Here is a 17,658-nt window from a genome sequence, read left to right as displayed (position 1 = left end):
GCCCGGGAGCGCGCACGGGAGCCCGGCCGCCGCCATTTCCTACCGGGGCGGAGCCCTCAGGCCGCGCCGCCCTGCTCTGCCCGCCTGGGCCGTGAGCCTCGGCCGTGAGGGGTGCCTTCTGCCGCCTGGGCCGTGAGCCGTGCTTTTCGCCGCCTGCCGTGTGCTCCGGGCGGCCCGCAGGCCCGCGGTGGCTGCAGCAGGGCTGCCGCGGGCGAAGGAAGAAGTCCTGCGGCAGTTCTGTGGGGTGCGGTGAAATGCCGTGGGTGCGGGCCTCGCCCTGAGCGCCGGGAACGCGTTACCAGCACCCGCAGGGAAGAAGGGATGGCACTCTGCCCAGGAGACACCGGGAGGACGGTGGAGAACTTCTAGCGGCGATGCCTTAATGATGAGAATTCCAGGGAAACTGGAGATCTCGGCGTACTGCAGAAGGAGCGTCTTCCCGTTACAGGCGACACTTCAATAGGTGGCTGTGGCAGCGGTCAGCAGGATGGGCCCGCAGCAGCGCCGTGGGAGGAGAGCTGCCCCAGAGACAAGGTGCTGCACAGGGACACAGGGCACGAGTTGTGGGCGCGGGAGTTCACAGTTTGTGCTGCAGGGATGGGGTTCACAGGGCTCCTAAAGTTTTTTCAGAATTCCAGCAGGATGAAAGCAAATGATTCTCCGCCAATGGAGGGGGGGGGATTTCTGCATACAGAAAAAGATAAATAATCATGCAGGATTTAGTGGAGGAGGCTTTTAAAGATTCTTCAGTATTAAGCTTTGCCTTTTCAGTATGAGCAATTTATTCAACAGACATTCCCATTATTAAATGGAGTTTCAGTAAGATGTTAGTTAAAATGGCAGAGATGTTTTTATTTTGGAGTAAATGGGCTGAAGCCTAAAATTTTCATGTTACTCCTCAGTTTTTAAAGATGCATTTCTGCAGTTTCTAGTTAAAGTGCTCATGGCACCTGAAGTTGTTCATGGCTGTTTTAGAAGCCTGACATTTTCCCCCAAGTAGCTGACAAATCTGGGAACTCTTTGCTTCCCTCACGCACAAAAGAAACTGCAAGTCAAACAGTAAGGTACTAAGTACTTCAGTAGGAATTGAAATAGTGTGTATTACAGATTAGACATTTTTTACTTCAACATGTAGGTATTGTTACATAAGCAGAAGGAACACCTAAAAAGTGGGAGAGGGCAATACAAGCAGTTAGTTCGAGATTCCATGGCTTTTTATATGTCAAAAGTTTTATGAACTGGAACAGAAAGGCCATGTTTTCACATCATTCAAGTCTGCTGCACAGACTATCAAACACTTGTATGCTCTTTTACTTTACTGAACGTTAAATGTGGAGATAAGTGAAGAGACACAAAAAAGTAGTAAAAAACCTATATTCTAGAACAAGTATTCTGGGCTGCATTTTCACCTTGCATGCCAAGGTAGATCTAGATGCACATCCTCAGATCTAGAAGAGGTTGAATTCTTTATTGCTAGAGGAGTTTAAAGATCTGCTGATTGGTTCTCTGGAAAAAAATGGATAATATGAGAGGGAAAACAATGTGAGACTGTTTTCTTTCTTGAAATGGGCTGGAATAATTAACCAAAATATCATTTGAAGTGGACTTGTAGTTTTGAATCAAACTGGAACAAAGTCTTAAAAGAAAATGTCACAGCGTTGAACAGTTGAAAAAGTACATCTCAGAGGTACTTTTAAAATTCACAGAATCAATAAGGTTGGAAAAAACCTGTGGGATCACTGAGTCCTGCCTGTGGCCAGACACCCCTGTCTCACTCAGAGTCTGTGTCCAGGCCTTAAACGCCTCCAGGGACATCTAATCACTCTTCTCTTCTCCAGGGACATCTAATCACTCTTTCCAGTCGTCCAGCCGAAACCTGCCCTGCTTGTGTCCTGTCACTTGTTCCCTGGGAGAGGAGGCCCTTCCCCACCTGGCTACAACCTCAGGGTGTTGTAGAGAGTGGATCAATTTTTGGGGGGCTAGTCAAAAAGAATTTCAGTCAGGGAACAGAGACTGACAGAAGTAATTGTGAATGTGTGCAGAGATAGACTCTTCCTTGGTAGGAATAGTCACTGTGCAGGGTGTGTTAGCACTGCAATCAAACTAGCACCCGAAAGTCTCATTTACTTCTAAGATTACACCTCGAATCTTCATTGTCCGATCAGCCCTGTTCAGTTTCTGCGAAGGCAGGCTGCCGGGTGCGTAGTGTTCCTCAGTCCCCACCGATGTGGAAGCGCGTGTATTCCCAGAAATGGGAGTGTCGCAGCGCTGACGTCCGGTGATTTTCAAGGCTGGAAATGAGAAGGCGAGGGACAGCGGCCGTGCTGAGGGAGGAGCCGCGGGGCGGAAGCGGCGGGGCTGCTGCGGGCTCTGCTCGGCCGGGGGCTGCTGCGGGCTGCCGGGCCGGGGCCGCTCTCCTCGCCTCTGCCCGGCCCTGCACGGCTCTGCCCTGCCCGGCCCGGCCGTGCCCCGCACGGCTCTGCCCTGCCCTGCCCTGCACGGCTCTGCTCTACTCTGCACGGTCCTGCCGAGCTCTGCTTTGCCTTGCCCTGCCCTGCCCTGCCCTGCCCTGCCCTGCCCTGCCCTGCCCAGCTCTGCCCTGCCCAGCTCTGCCTTGCCCAGCTCTGCCCTGCCCAGCTCTGCCCTGCCCAGCTCTGCCTTGCCCAGCTCTGCCCTGCCCAGCTCTGCCCTGCCCAGCTCTGCCCTGCCCTGCCCTGCCTTACCCTGCCCAGCTCTGCCCTGCCCAGCTCTGCCCTGCCCAGCTCGGCCCTGCCCTGCCCTGCCTTACCCTGCCCAGCTCTGCCCTGCCCAGCTCTGCCCTGCCCAGCTCGGCCCTGCCCTGCCCAGCCCTGCCCTGCCCAGCTCTGCCTTACCCTGCCCTGCCCTGCCTTGCCCTGCCCAGCTCAGCTCTGCCCTGCCCAGCTCAGCTCTGCCCTGCAGGGCCGTGCTCTGCCCGAGGAAGCTGGAGCTGGGAAGACACAGGAGAGAAGCTAGGATTCATCATTCTGCTGCTGGCTCTTACTTGGCGCAGACTGAGCGGTGAAATATTTTTTTCCCCTGTTTTTTCCACAGAAATCCTGTTGCCTCTGTCTTTTGGGATAACTAGAAGAATGTTTTCAGGTACAAAATCTTGGGGGTTTTTTGCTCCTCTTGTTAGTGCTGTTTCCGGTTTTAGAAAGCCAACAGCCTGTGCTTTGCCAGCGAAATACAGGTTAGGAAGTCTGAGGTTTCTAATTTCACTATTGTTTTCTGTTTCTGTGCTTTTTAATGACTTTGACTGGTTTCTTTTACTAAAACCTTGATTAAAGCCACTGTCAAAAGTCATGTGAATCACAGTGAGTTACTTTGTTTCACCTTCCTGTATTTTGTAACACAGGAGAAGAAAGCTGTTTACATCTATAACCTGGTTTTGATTGTAGTTGGCAGTGAATATATTGTTGAAAAAGTAGATCACATTTCATTTCGGGGAGGGCTGAGTTACTTAAAAAAATTTAAAACCATCGGAGTGACAAAAGCGGTGCAATGATAAATCACACTGCTTACGATTCTAAACTTCTGTAATAACTGTTTTCATGTCCCTTTGCAGAAGTAATGCCTTATCTGGCCTGAAGATCTAAGAGCTTTTTCTGTTTGAGTAAGGCATAAAGGAAAATGGAAGAAGATGAGACTTCACGAGGGGAAACAGAGGGGGCAAAAGTTGAACGGTGCCCTGCTCCTGGCCTGGGCCGGCAGATATCGGTCAGTGAGTTCCTGTGCCACTGCTGCTACGACATCCTGATCAATCCCACCACCCTGAACTGTGGGCACAGCTTCTGTAGGCATTGCTTGGCCCTGTGGTGGGTGTCATCCAAGAAGAATGAATGCCCTGAATGCAGAGAAAAATGGGAAGGATTCCCCAAAGTCAACATCCTTCTCAGGTGAGTGAACTATTTTGTGAATGTCTTTTTTACGTAAGTGAAACCACAGAAATGAGCTATCTGGTTTCTTGAGTTAGCTGCAGAGATTCTCAGATAATTGGTGGCCTGAACTATCACAATGAAATTGAAATCCCAAAGACTTTCAGCCTGTGCACTTGTAATGAACTGTTCAAGCACGTGGAATCAAGGGGTGGGTGGGTTGGTTTTGTTTTTGAGGGAGGAGGTTTGTTTGGGGGAGGGTTTTCCCCTCTTCTAAATTTTTTGGGGAGATGGAGGAGCAGGGTCCTCAATCTTCTAATACAGCTGGTTGTTTTCTAATAATTCTAAGTTAGACTGATCTTGGATAATTGTGTAGTAATTTCTGTAGTAAGAATTATTTATTGGAAGAAATGTGATCATATTTCAGAACAAAGCTAGAAACATCTATTTGCTGTCTTGAATTACCCACAAGGTTTTTTATTAATAATGCTTAATATGGTTATAATATTTAAATAAATAGATGGTAGGATTGATGGTAGGCTTTTATGTTGTCTTTTGCTTAGCATTATTTAATAATTGAGGCTTGCCAGTGGCACATGGAATTCTAATTTAATATCAGAAATTACTTGGGAGTTATGTGGTATTTTAGCTTTAGAAGCTAAGGAGAATGTTGTTTGGCAGTGATTGATATCAATCTAAGTTTACTAAGATTTAAAAACTGATTTTTTCTTACTTTGAAAGATGATAGTCTTCAGTAAAGGCTGGAAAACAAAAATCCAAAAATTAGTCCCTTTTCTGAACACTAAGCCTCGGTGGTTACAGTATAATGACAAATATTTTTCCTATTAGGGATGTTATTGAAAAGCTATTTTCTGATGCCATTGAACAAAGAAAAGAAGATATTCAACAGAACAGTGATGTAGCACGCAGCTTAGCAACTTTCCAAAAGTATGGGAATGACCAGGTGCCTACAGTTCGGAGCACAGGAAGAATTAATCCCCGAGGAGGGTTTTTCTCAGGCGTTCTGACAGCTTTAACTTGTGTAGCAGTAAGTTTCATCTGGTTGGTTTTCCCTATTTGCTTCCTTAAGCATGCAATCAAATATTCTTAAATGACATGCACAGAAAAGAGATAGTCAGCACAGAAGAGATTCCAGCTTTTACTTCAGAGCTGTCTGTCAGGAGCTACAACTGCAGTGTACAGCAAATGAAAGTTAGTGGGTAAAACTTCAAAGGACTTTCTTATAGGCTGAGCATTCTAGTCTCCATGAAATGGAAGACTCTATGGTCAAGCCTCTTAATGTGTGTTTATTTATATTTTTCATGTATTTGCTTTGCAAGTAAAGGATCTTTGTTTATTCATCTTTGTAATCTTACCTGCTGTAGGTAGTTCTACTCGGCTATCACTGGAGTAGCAGAGAATTTGAAGATGATCTTCTTGTCCACAAGCCTGTTGTTAAGTGGACTGCTGAGGAAGTGATACTCTGGCTGGAGCAGCTGGGTCCATGGGCTTCACATTACAAAGAAAGATTTTTACTGGAGAAAGTCAATGGAAGGTGAGAGGCCTGATGGTCGAGGACAGCTAGTATGGGATTGGATTACTGATAAATTCATTATGGGTGGCTTACTGTGAAATGACCCTACTGTGTTACATAGTTTGTGGGGATTTATTGGTGATGTATCAGAACAAATTTCAGAAGAAGTTTTAACAATTGCTCTTGAAAACTTTCAGTAGTTGATACTTAGCAAGCTACCTGGAATGTTTTTAAGAGCTTTTTAAAATGCTGACAATGCAAATGCTGAAATGATACCGAGAGTAAAATTCTGCTGGTGTATTATCCACTCCTTCCACCTTTCCTTTCTTGTGGAAGTGTGCATGTGCTATATGCATATGTCTTCCACCCAAGAGCAGGCAAGAGGAAGCTGGAAAAGAAGGAAATTTAAAACCCAGGCTCTGAATGCAGTTGGCATAGAACACTTGATATGCAATGTAATGATGATCTTTTAAAGTCCCTCAAACCCAAGGTATTCTATAATTCTTTAAGCCAAAAGGTGCTGCCTTGTATCAGTAGCTTATTGTTTCAGTATGCAGCTGTGTAATTGTTAGTCATCTTTTTTGGTGAATAGGCTAGAGACATGGACTTCAAAGAATTAAGGATTTTACAGAGGTTAAGATTTTAGTTAGAGATAAGCTTTGCTGGAATTAATTAAAGTTTGTTAAAAATTAAAAGGTTTGTGGTTAGTTAAGAAAACCAGATTTGAGTTAACTTTCCCAGGCCTCAATAACTGATTGCTTGTCAACTTTGTTTGCTTAGCTCTGTTTGTAATGAGGAACAGAGAACCTGATAAATAGATTTAGGAACCCAAGACAATTACAGAAACTCCCATACTCTGAAAGCCATTGGAAATCATGTATCTGGGGAAATGGGAGTCCTACCAGAGCTGTTTGTCACATTTGCATTGAAAAGGTAGAAAGTTCAGAGCCATGAAGAGTCATTTTACTTCCTCATTTTAAGCCCCCTCCCCTTGAGAAAGACCACCGACCCATTTCAAAGGGCAAACTACACATGCTTAATTGTTGTCTAGCTAATTACCATACGAGGTGGAGAATGAGGCTATGAATATGCATTTGTGTTTTGGGTATTCACCATCTTTGTGAATCAAAGGCCTCTGTGATTGTCTGTAAATGGGGGTGAGTATCTGGGAGCTGTGATGAACATACACTTGCTAACTTTAAACCTTTAGACAGTTTGGTCTGTCTCAGCTGGATATTGGTATTAGATCAATAATAATATTTTTTTTAATAAATCAGGCACTGTTTACCTTCTTAATTCTTTGCTTTTGTAGACTCCTCCTAACACTGACCGAGGAGGATTTCACCAAAGAGCCTTACAGTGTAGAGAACAGTAACCATAGGAGAGCTATTATGGCAGAACTGGAACGTGTGAAAGCTTTAGGTGTTAAACCACCACAGAATCTTTGGGAATATAAGGTAAATTTTGTGTCATTTCATGTACATTAATTATTTTTGAAGCAATGCATTTAAAAGAAGATTCTCTTAAACCCAGGAGGAGTGTTAAAGTAGTGGAATTGCCTGTGTAAAAACTGCTCAGTTTAATGAACTGTTGTATTTGACAAACAACCCTTTGACAAATGGTTGTCAGAAAATCTAAGAACTGGCATTTTATTTTTCCACTGATTGAAACTCGATAATTTGATACCTTTTAGGCTGTAAACCCAGGAAAATCACTCTTTCTTCTGTATGCACTGAAGAGTTCTCCAAGACTCAGTATGTTATACCTATATTTGTTTGATTACACGGAAGCTTTCCTACCTTTCATTCACACCATTTGTCCTATGCAAGAAGACAAGTATGAAGATACTGTCACAAAACTGCTTGTAAGTATTCAAAACATTAAATATTCTACTTCCTTTAGTTATGAGCTTTCATCCATTACATTTTATAGGATTGATTTTAGGCTTTTAAGACTTCAAACTGGTTCTTCTGAAGTTCACTTGACTACAGAAAGTGATGTTCTAATCTAATGGAAATTACTGCATTACAGCATTACCTACTACCAAGTATAATAAAGATAAATTATGGCTTCCAGTGTATAAAACCCCCAGCTTTTCAACAAAAGATTAATGGAAATAAGCCAGTATTACATCAGTTTAATAGAAAATTGATTAAGTTTTTTTATCCTAATTTACAGGACCTTAAAGATCCTTCTTGGAGGCAATGGAGAGAATTCACTGTAAAATATTTATTTTTGCCATACCAGCTGATAGCTGAATTTGCTTGGGATTGGCTAGATGTGCACTACTGGACATCAAGATTTATAATTGTAAATGCCATGTTGCTCTCTGTTCTGGAATTAGTCTCCTTTTGGAGGCTCTGGTCAAGAAGAGAATTGAAGTAAGTCTTACCAAGCTTGGGAAGAGAGCCTTACAGTTGCTCACTGAAATGAGTGTCTAACCCAGACTCTGAAGTCAATAACAACATGTGAATCTGCATTCCCACATATGCTACTGCTTGCTCTTGAATACCTTTATTCCTGTGTATGCTTCCAAGGGTTTCTTAGAGCTGGTTTTACTTATCAGATGTACAAATGTGGAAACAGTAACAAGCATGTTCACAGGGAGATACTAAAGCTTACCTTGAGAACTGCCTCTTATGATTCCTGGTATTATCTGTCAGCTGAGAACTAGATACATCACAATGTAGTCATGATACAGTGTAGTTATTATGGGAGGAGCCCTCAGAATCGTAAATAAGTTTAGTTATACTGATACTAGTTCTGATAATGTATCGGAATCTCTGGGGTTTGTTACTACCTCAGTGTTAGTTCAAGCATATTAACATTCCCTGGCGGTGTGATCTTTGGGAATTGCACGGGAGAAATCCCCGATTCGGTGGGTGGTGGGTTTCCCCTTTGGCAGCCGGCAGAGGGCAGGACCAGAGCAGGGACCGGGGACGGCAGAGGCAGGGCTGACATGTGGCACTGGAACCTGCTGGGCTGCAGGGTCTGAGGGCACTGACTTAGTGCTTCCTCTTCAAATCTGGTACTGCTGGGCTTTAGGGACGTTTGTCCTGGAGTGCAAAATGGAGTTTTTTACAGGTACCCGAGTAAGAGCTAAGTAATTCAAAGCTGTAGCACCTATTAGCTTTTCTTAGAGCTGGTAACAAAAACCAGAAAGTCCCTCTAAAGCTTTTCCCTTTCCTTTTTCACAGGACTATTCCTCACAGAATGTGGAGCCATTTCTGGAAAGTCTCAACCCAGGGACTTTTTGTTGCCATTTTTTGGCCTTTTATTCCTCAGTTTGTTTGCAATTGTTTGTTTTACTGGGCCTTGTATTTTAACCCAGTTATAAACATTGATCTTGTGGTTACAGAGATAAGGCGTCTGGAGACACAAGTGCAGTGACTGGCATTGGAACTCTTGAGCTGTTTAGCTTCTAAAAATGGACATCATGAATAAATTTTGCTTTTCTTCTTTGTGTATGTGGCAGTGAAAACGGTGGATTATGTTAATTTAAACATACAAACAAGCTTTAAGGTAAGTTACTCTTAAACCAGCTGATTCCAAATTGGAGGATGAAAGAAAAAAGAATTTTCTGTTGGAAAAAAAAAAAAAGCACATTCTTGTATAGCCATGTAAAACTCATGCAGTCATCTCACCCTGTTTGTATCAGATAAATTTCTTTATTCTGTCCTGAGCATTCTCTGTATTTTCAAGCCTGCCTTAAAATCAGTGTCTTCTGCACTGCTGCAGTGATTTCTTTCGTTTTCTTTTAAACTTGGCATTTTATACCAGCAGTGTGTTCCTCAACTTCAGTTTGCCAAAGGAATGCCCTTCCTGGATAGCTTGATGTTGAAAGAACTGTATTTCAGTCTTCACATGTAGCATTGTGACTGCCCTATACACAGTCTCACAGTAGAGTTTTTTCCAAAATTCCTGCAGTTGAAGGCAAAGACTACTTGAATTTTCTTGTGTCTTTGAAAATGTGGTAATTACTATGGAATTTTTTTATTCAGATCAGTTAGACTTCATCAATAGCTCCTTTTGTTCTCTGTTCTTGAATTCTGTTGCTAATTCTTAAATTCAGGGTTATCTCTTAAAAAGGATTATTTTGGCAAAGTGACCTGATACTGTAATTACTTATGGCAATAGAATGTGTGTATCTATGTCTGTGAGCAAATATTGACTGGAAAGTTACTTTGTGGAAGCAGGATTGACATTTGTTAATGAATGTTCCTTTGACTGAATCAAAAGGTAAGATTTTTTTCAAGAATTTTGTCCTCTTGCATTCTGCATTTGTTTGTTGTTTTGTTTATTTCATTTGTGTCAGTAATGTGAACTAAATATGCCTATGAATATTTTTCACAATTAAAGATCTCTCTTGAAATCTTCACTATTCCTGTAGAGGTGGGTTATTTTGTTTGGGGTTTGATTTATTTCTTTCTTTTGTATATTGAAGTACATGTCATTAGCTTTGACTTGTTCTTTAGCCCTGCATCTTTGAGGAAGTTGAGGTGGGTGAAATTAGACATAAAACACTCCTGGCTCTATAACTGTTAAAATCAACAGTTACAAAGAAGTGTATTATTCAGCAATTCAGGGTTCTGATTTCTTTTCCCAAAGGGTTAAAAATATCTATGAAGTGACCCTAGCTAAAACCAGCTTTATACCTGGAGCTTCATAAACTCTTGCTGTGCAGGATCAAACACTTGTGGGAAAGCCAGTTGGTCCCAACAACTTCTACATTTTTTCATGTTTCCCTTTTGGTGATGGTTTGCATTTGCATTTTTATATCTGGCTCTAAAGTTCTGAGGGTGGAATTCCTCCCTGTTCTTACAGGAAATTCAGGGTGTACATAGAGTAAGGAGTTTGAGCCATATCTAATAAGCAGCTGTTTAGAAAACTCTATTTAAAAAGTAAATGTTAGAAAAGGATATTATATTAGGTCTTCTTCAATGCAGGGAGAATTACTGCAGGTGAATGAAATGCAACACTTAAATTAGGCTTTGTAATAAGTGTTTAATGTAGACAAGAGGCTCTTTGTGCTGACACTGTAACTTCATGCATTTTTTCCAGTCAGTTCAAAGTTAACAAGTGCTGAGATTTGTTAGTGGAGAAGTTTGATTTGTATCTTAGAGCCAGTGGAGGAGGGATGAAAAGTTCACAGTGAATGATATCATCAATCTGAAAAATCTGTGAATCTGAATATAAACAAAAATTAACATTGTCAGTTTACTCCTTAAGGTGATAAACTCAGATTTCTATTCAGTGAATAAAAGTGTGTGGGAGAAGGTAAATAAGAGGGAAAATGTTTACTTTGGCCATTTTGGGGTGGAGAGGCTGAGGTGGAATGAAGGAGTATCAAGAAAGGGGAAATTCATTTGTTATCATTACTGTGGCCAGAAAAAAAAAATAAAAAGTCATTTTAGATTTAAATACATAAGAGAGTCATGTATCTAATACCTGCACAAAGGCTGAATCTCACCACACATAAAGTCTGGCCACAAAAGGTATTTTCTGTGGTAGGGAGCTTTAGAAAAACATTTGGCAGCTTCACGGTCACATTCACATGCCATTTTTTGACATTGATCTTCTAGTGAGTCTGAAAGAAAACACAGTAAGTTTGATATTAGTCTGAAGAAATTAAAAATCCCAAGTGGAATACCAAGAATTGCTCCCTCACGTTCCATATTTGCCATATAAATGCCTTACATTTCAAGTGCAGTAGGAACTGTACTGAGCTTTGGTAAGACTGAGGACCTGTCATTGATCACCCATCTTGGCAGGTGACAATACAACAGACAGACCAAGATTTAAATAATCCTCTCCCAGTTTTTTAATAAGGGAACTCTGATAACTGCTCCCTCTTTGGAAAGTGGTGTGTGCCTCTTGCTCTAGTGAAACTTGACTTTGGGAAGATATTCCATTCACATACCCTTTATAATCTACTCTAGGAAATAGCTTTAAAAATAATACATGGGATATATTCATGGCATGCAAAGGTTTTCCATGTCCAGCCTAAACCACCCTAAAAATGCCTTTTTTATTAAGGCATTCAGTAAGAAGTTAGGTAAAGTGTGTTTGTGTGATAAAATCCATGGCTTGTCATGTTTGTTTTATAATTGTAGTGGTGTAACTTAACAGATTCTTTGGCATGACTCTTTCGTCTTGGCATGAACATTTTCTCTTGTGCAGCAATATATTTTGGGTTCAGTGTGCCAACCCAGCCGTGTATGGGTTTTTTTCTCTCTGTAACTGTCTGTAAACTGAAGAATCCTTGATTACATTTTGTCTGAGTGTTTACCATTTTAAAAGCTTAGCCAGATCTCTGCTTGAGATTTGTCCAGGAGCAGAACAAGTGTTCTGTTCTGTGAATGAACTCAAGTTCTGCCATGAAATGCAAGTCTTCTTAATGTATATGTGTTTTTGCTGCAACCACCTGCCCTAAGAGATACTCAATAGCACAGGTAGCATGAACGAAATTATAGGATAAAAAAATCAAAATATGTGAACTGAGAACTTTTCCTTCTTCTGCTCTTCTCCTGGTATTGCTCCAGATTCTGTGTTCTCCATGCTCACCAGGGACTTGTGTCCTGACACCATGCCTGCCATCTTGGCCAGTATTCTGAATATTGTCAGGAGCACAATCTTTACAGCCAAATCAGGGTGGACTGTAATGTGATTAATTAGTTTGATTATCTCTTAATGCTTTGTACATCTGGAGCAGGGGAAGGAATGAGCAAGTAGAGATTCTGAGTGGAGTAGACATTTGAGCAAAGTAAACACTGAATGTGAAGGAGGAAAGGAAGTAATGTCCAAACTTTCATTTGTTTTCGGGTCAGGCAAATTCTAAATTGAGTTATGAAATGAGAGGGTTTTGTGTTCTCTGTGAATGGCCAGCTGTTGCCTTGAAACCATGGGAGTCAGAAAATCAGACTTGTTTTAAACAAATTTATGTAAGGGTTTTTGCATTTCTGTAGTGCAAATAATAACCAACTCTCAAGCTCACTTGCATTCTAGGTAGAAGCATAAAATTATATGGAAAGTAACTGGCTAAGCATCTGATTTTAAAAACAAGCAAGCAAAATCCCAAACAACACCCAAACAAAAAACCAATACAAAAATGTGATGACAACAAGAAGAAAAAAAGCCTGGAAATATTGGGGGCTTATGAGAAACTACAGTTTCAATGAGTCTGAGTATAGTGGAAAGCATTTGCTAAAACTTTGGGATTTGTGAACAAATAATGTAAAAGAAAAGCTGCTTTTTCCTGTTGACCATTTTTTGGAGTTCTTTCTTGGTGATCTCTTTGTCCTTCTCTTATCTCATCATGGCAATTATATTTTGGAAGACTCAAACAAAATTTATCAGGATGTGGTCAGCAATCTGTTGCAATTTTTACACTTGTGTTTTGTAAATATTTTCCAATTAATATTTGTTAATTTGACTTCCAGAAATAAACATACTCATCCAATATTTCGTTAGCTCATTGTTTGAAACTGTAAACTGTAATTATTAATTCATTCATAAATTGCAGCCATCAGTGCAACTGATTGGGGATAAATATACCAAAACCATCTCCATTATCAACTTTCAAATTATGGGAAATATTTTCTGCTAAGTAGAGAAAAGATCCTATTTAAACTGTTAGAATTTTCTTGTCTCCTGTTTGTAGCTGCTCTCCATCAGGAGATTTGCAGGGAGTAGCAGAACATGTGTTCCTCAGCAGATGTAAAAGGAGGATGGTTGTGTTTTCTGAAAAGGTAATAGATGCTTTCAGATCACAGTTTTGTTTATGTCAGTCAGTAGGGGAGGGTTAAGAAGAACAAACTGCATTCAGTTGATTCAGCTGTGCTTTCTGGAGGCACAGTGTATCCTGGCAAAAAAAGTCACAAAAGGAAGGATGGTAAACTAAGAGTTTTACAGTAAATTAAGAAAACACCTTTCTAATGAGCTAATGAGTAGAAGTAAGAAACAACCAAACAAAAATAACAAAACACCCTGAGGCCAACACCAAAAAACTCCCAAGTGCTCACTCACCACACACAGCAGAATTGTCTTTGCACTCCCAGTGGTAGCTTTCAGTCTTGGGCTGGCACCCTGCCTGCTCTGCCCTGCCATAGCAGCAGTCGTGGTGAAAGCAGCACCTGAGAGGGACAGAAATGGGGATTTATGGTCACACAGTCTCAGTGGGGTGTAGCAGGGGCTTGCAACAGCTGTGAAATAATGAAACAGTCAGCATCAGTGAGTGTACAACCATGGCCTGCTCAGGAACCAAACCTGGGTGATTGTTTAATAGATCACCTGGGAAAAAAATACTACTTTTTCGTGTGATAAGAGATGAGGAAAAATGTCTGATATCCATTGAGCTAATTGAATCTCCAGAGCATTCTCACTTATATGTGAATATGCTTTTCTCCTAGCCCTTTCCACAAAATGAGCTCATTTTTATTAGAAAATTTGGAAAGTTGCTCAAAAATATTGTCTCAAAATTGTTCTTGTCATTATTGGCACAAAGAATTTATAGGCTTTCTATGACATTGTGAAGCTGAACAGTAAGAATTCATGACATTTTAATGCTTAAAAGAAGGCATTAAAATACGCTGCTGTAGTGTCTCTGGTGTGGAATCATTGCAAGGCCAGAAAAGCAAGTAGAAGAAGTAACAAGGACCTGAAATTAGGTAATTTGTAAGTTTTTGCTACAAACTATAAATTACACCCTTTTTTTTTTTACTTGCTGGAAGAACTGGGTGTATCCACAAAGCATTTATTCCTTCATTCAGTTTTCCTCCTGATAGACTAAACCCATCAGATTACAGTAGGTAGATGGTGTTTCGGTTGCTTGAGGAATTTGTGTGTGCAATAGGAAAAGTTAATGCTGTGAGCTCTCACTTTGCAATTACTGTTTTTCCTGTGCTTATTAAGTAATTACTTGGTCATTCCCCACAAACCACTGTGTAAAGATCCTGTGGTACATAACAGTTGAACAGCACAGCTCAGAAACTCCATTTCATGCATAGAAATTTTAAAAAACCAAACCACACAACAAAACAAAACCAGAACAAACCCCAGACAATCATTTTCTTGTCAGTTAATGTTCAATTATAAATTGCATCGATGATAGTCAGTATGCTGAGATTTAATGCTAAGTGGGGAGGTTTGGGTTTTAGAATCATTTCAGCAGGTTGAATTTTGCATAATTCTTACGTATTATTTTGGATAATAATAACATGGAAGACAGTAAAATCAAAAGATTTTTTATTGCCTTTGTTTCTTAATTTTTCTTTTAGATAGCTTCCATGTTTGAACTTTAAAGCTTCTCCAACAAGACTTTAGTTATTTATCTCTTTGCTGAACAGCAAAGAAACTCAGCTGTACTGTGAATCATGTACTAATGCAATGAGGATTGGAACTAAAGGCAAGATCGTGTAGATCTACAGAAACACAATTTCAGTGCTTCAGAGTTTAGTGCTTAGCAATCTGTGTTTAAACTCAGTTCCCTGTCTCAAACAGGCCTGATTTATATTTTATTCCTTTTATTTGTCATCTGCACTCAGCAGTTAATGAGTGAGGTCAGCAGTGAGTCTCACCAGTCTACTCTGTCCTTGGGCCATCCTTTTCCCCCCAGGCCACAGTAGCATCCGTAGCGCAGGTAGGCGAAGGGCGAGCGCCCCGTGCTGCAGCGGATGGCTCCGGCCAATTCCAGGATTCCTCTTCGGTTCCTCAAACGGCCTTCCCCAAAAGTGCCTTTATAAACTGGGGGAGAAAAACTAGTATTGAGTCCAACACGCAACTATAAAATAGTTGGGATTGTTTGGGTTTTTTAAAGCATCGATAATAAATGGCAGTACTTGAAAATAATCCGGTTTTATTTTTGACACTTTGGGGTCGCGCTGCTTGACCCAGTCCCCTCTGTCCCCAGTCCCCTCTGTCCCCAGTGAGCAGGATACTGAGCAATGGGAGCAGCTGCAGTGGTTTCCTCCCAGGGAGGCAGTGGGCAGTGGCAGCCCAGTCATTTCCAGTCCTGCAGCTGGTGAGGGCCAGCGTGTGTTCTGTGCTCCAGGCCCACCCAGATGCTAAGATTAGCTGCCCCAGGGTTGCAGTGTTTTTAACATAACGTGCAATTGTGCCCACGTTATTTTGTAGAATGTAGTGCTTTACATTGGAACAAACAGGTCCTTTATGATAGGGTTTTGGTTTTCCTCATTTTTAGACAAAGCAGCCAAATAACTGGTAGGGATGTGGTGGATGTAGGGAAGGGAAATGGGTGGCTGCTTGGAGTCTTATCCAGGGAAATTAGAAAGGTTGGTTATTTTCCTGTTTACTTTTGTTTGGGTTTGTTGTTGTTGAAGTGATTCTCACTCTTATTTCTCCAGAACAAAACTTACTTTAGGAACTGTTTGAACCACCTCATAGCAGTACTAAAGCAAGAGGTCCCAAGCAGCAGAAAAATAAGACTCTGGGTGACATTTTTAGGGCTTCATATCATCTCAGAGACTGAACTAACACACGGAAGACCCCGATGGTAATGGGCAGCCTCTCCTTGAAGTGCAGGCTCCAAGTGTTCACAGCAAATTTTTAAGAAGCTGAATGACTACAAAAAATTAGTTTTAGAAGGCTTCTGATTAGAATTTCTTACTAAATAAACTAATTACTTATTTTGGCTTGAGGAAAACAGTTTATAAACCTAAACTCCAGTACTGGTTACAGATTCCAAAAGATACTAAGATTTAATAACTGATAATACCTGTGATGGAGACAAACAGCAGAAAAAATATAGTTAGACTTCATTGTTGAAGGTTTTGATAGTTACTTTCCTACAAAATAACAGTATGATTATGCAGTTTTTATATAATCTGCATAAACACGTAAGCTATTATGATAGCATAATAGACTAATCTTTTGTAATAGATTGTATCATAATAGATTATATGATTAACTATAATCAGTTATGGAAAATCTGACAGAAAAAATACCGGTCACAGTTGAGTAACTTGAACTGTGTGGGATGCTGATGACCTCTGGCACTTGTAATGTCATGAAAGAAAGGAATTTAAACACCTCGTGAAATCACCTCAGTAAGAAATTCAATTGGTTTGTGTGTGGGAATGGTGAAAAAACACTTTAGGAAGGATCCCGAGGCAGCATTTAGTACTCTCCTGACTGGTGACCACTCCCAGATCTTGTCCCTCCTGCTTTTTGGGCATGTCATCTAGGGGCAGAAGTGTTGAAACAATGGTGTTTAAACTTGCACATGCAAGTTGCACATGCATTGATTACAAGCAATCATATCCTGAGGAATTAAGAAAAGCTTCCTGGTTATGTAGTCAATAGCAGTTTCATTTCAAAACTGCTGAGTTGACACTGAACTTCCTTGCTAAATTAGTGAACAGTATTTGTTGTGCATGGCTCCTGCTCCAGAATGTTACCTGTATGTTTAGTGGGAAATTCTGCTTCTGGAATAGCAGAAGATCCATTTGGTTATAAATAGATTTGTTTTAAATTAGCTTTGAGAGTGTTATCTTCATTGGCAGTACGAGTTCAGTAAATTCTGAGCTGAAAACCCTGCAATAAGGCTGCAGCATTACAAGTGACAACTGGTTATGCTCTTCAGTGTTTAGTAATGGGAACTGTTGTAGACAGCCAGGAATGTCTGGAGGAACCATGGTTAATGGCATGACATGCATGGCCTTGGAGATTCTGAAAAAAGTGAAGATTTCTTACATTGTGTCTCAATTCCTGGCAACTGGGGAAGAATGGTGTAGGAGTGATACAAGTCAGGGAGAAGAAATAAGAATTTCCAAGTCATATTCCTGGTTTCATCAGAGGTTTGCTAACTTTGGGACAATTCCTAGTCCCTTGATTTAAATCCATGACAACTAGAAGTGATGAGCTGTCTTGTGCCTGAGGAATTCATATGCAATATGCCATGCATCTTAAAGAAAAGGACATAAACTTTTTATCCTTATAATGTGTCTTACAGCATTTTACATACATTACATAGATGAGGAGAGGCATAGATACTCTGTCACAACAGCTTTATGAGCTGAGTTAATAACAGCAATGAAATGCCATCTGAGAATGCACAGAACTAGGGAAACAATCAGAGTATCAATATGTTGTTGCTGATGATAGCATTTGTGTGTTTGCCATATAACGAAATCCCCAGAGTGTTTTATCAGAAATGATGTGGAATACAGTTACAGAGTGAATTGATGTTCTGTGTATTTCCAAATATTTTAT

General features: G+C 40.9%; 3 protein-coding genes across 5 annotated transcripts in view; 1 reads left to right on the top strand and 2 right to left on the bottom strand.

Annotated features, from left to right (window-relative positions):
• Nucleotides 1-17,658, bottom strand: part of PARN (poly(A)-specific ribonuclease) — a 139,880-nt gene that overhangs the window by 45,274 nt on the left and 76,948 nt on the right. The window lies entirely within an intron of this gene.
• On the top strand, nt 516-9,808 carry BFAR (bifunctional apoptosis regulator). Of its 3 annotated transcripts, none has more exons than XM_066330283.1 (8): nt 516-534; nt 3,587-3,917; nt 4,746-4,944; nt 5,282-5,451; nt 6,743-6,887; nt 7,124-7,294; nt 7,609-7,811; nt 8,628-9,808. In XM_066330283.1, the coding sequence occupies exons 2-8, from the start codon at nt 3,652-3,654 to the stop codon at nt 8,818-8,820; spliced, it is 1,347 nt and encodes a 448-aa protein (XP_066186380.1). In that variant the 5' UTR covers nt 516-534; nt 3,587-3,651; the 3' UTR covers nt 8,821-9,808. The 3 variants fall into 3 exon arrangements, with proteins under 3 accessions (XP_066186380.1, XP_066186378.1, XP_066186379.1); XM_066330281.1 differs by lacking the exon at nt 516-534 and adding an exon at nt 2,895-3,120; XM_066330282.1 differs by lacking the exon at nt 516-534 and adding an exon at nt 2,899-3,039.
• Nucleotides 9,181-16,622, bottom strand: PLA2G10 (phospholipase A2 group X). The gene is made up of 4 exons (XM_066330411.1): nt 16,571-16,622; nt 15,006-15,171; nt 13,456-13,562; nt 9,181-11,017 (listed from the first exon to the last, which is right to left on the bottom strand). Exons 1-4 carry the CDS (start codon nt 16,620-16,622, stop codon nt 10,872-10,874), a joined length of 471 nt encoding a protein of 156 aa, XP_066186508.1. The 3' UTR covers nt 9,181-10,871.

The sequence above is a fragment of the Sylvia atricapilla genome, chromosome 15 (assembly GCF_009819655.1).
Source record: "Sylvia atricapilla isolate bSylAtr1 chromosome 15, bSylAtr1.pri, whole genome shotgun sequence".
NCBI classification, from domain to species: domain Eukaryota; kingdom Metazoa; phylum Chordata; class Aves; order Passeriformes; family Sylviidae; genus Sylvia; species Sylvia atricapilla.
This window is presented reverse-complemented; position numbering and strand designations above follow the sequence as displayed.

Coding starts and splice junctions, on each gene's coding strand:
- BFAR (XM_066330283.1), top strand. CDS start 3,652: ATGGAAGAAGATGAGACTTCACGAGGGGAAACAGAGGGGGCAAAAGTT. Junction 3,918..4,745: donor AAAGTCAACATCCTTCTCAG/GTGAGTGAACTA, acceptor TTTTCCTATTAG/GGATGTTATTGAAAAGCTAT. Junction 7,295..7,608: donor ATACTGTCACAAAACTGCTT/GTAAGTATTCAA, acceptor CCTAATTTACAG/GACCTTAAAGATCCTTCTTG.
- PLA2G10 (XM_066330411.1), bottom strand. CDS start 16,622: ATGCCCAAAAAGCAGGAGGGACAAGATCTGGGAGTGGTCACCAGTCAG. Junction 15,172..16,570: donor AGTGGTCACCAGTCAGGAGA/GTACTAAATGCT, acceptor TTTCTCCCCCAG/TTTATAAAGGCACTTTTGGG. Junction 13,563..15,005: donor CCCAAGGACAGAGTAGACTG/GTGAGACTCACT, acceptor TGTCCCTCTCAG/GTGCTGCTTTCACCACGACT.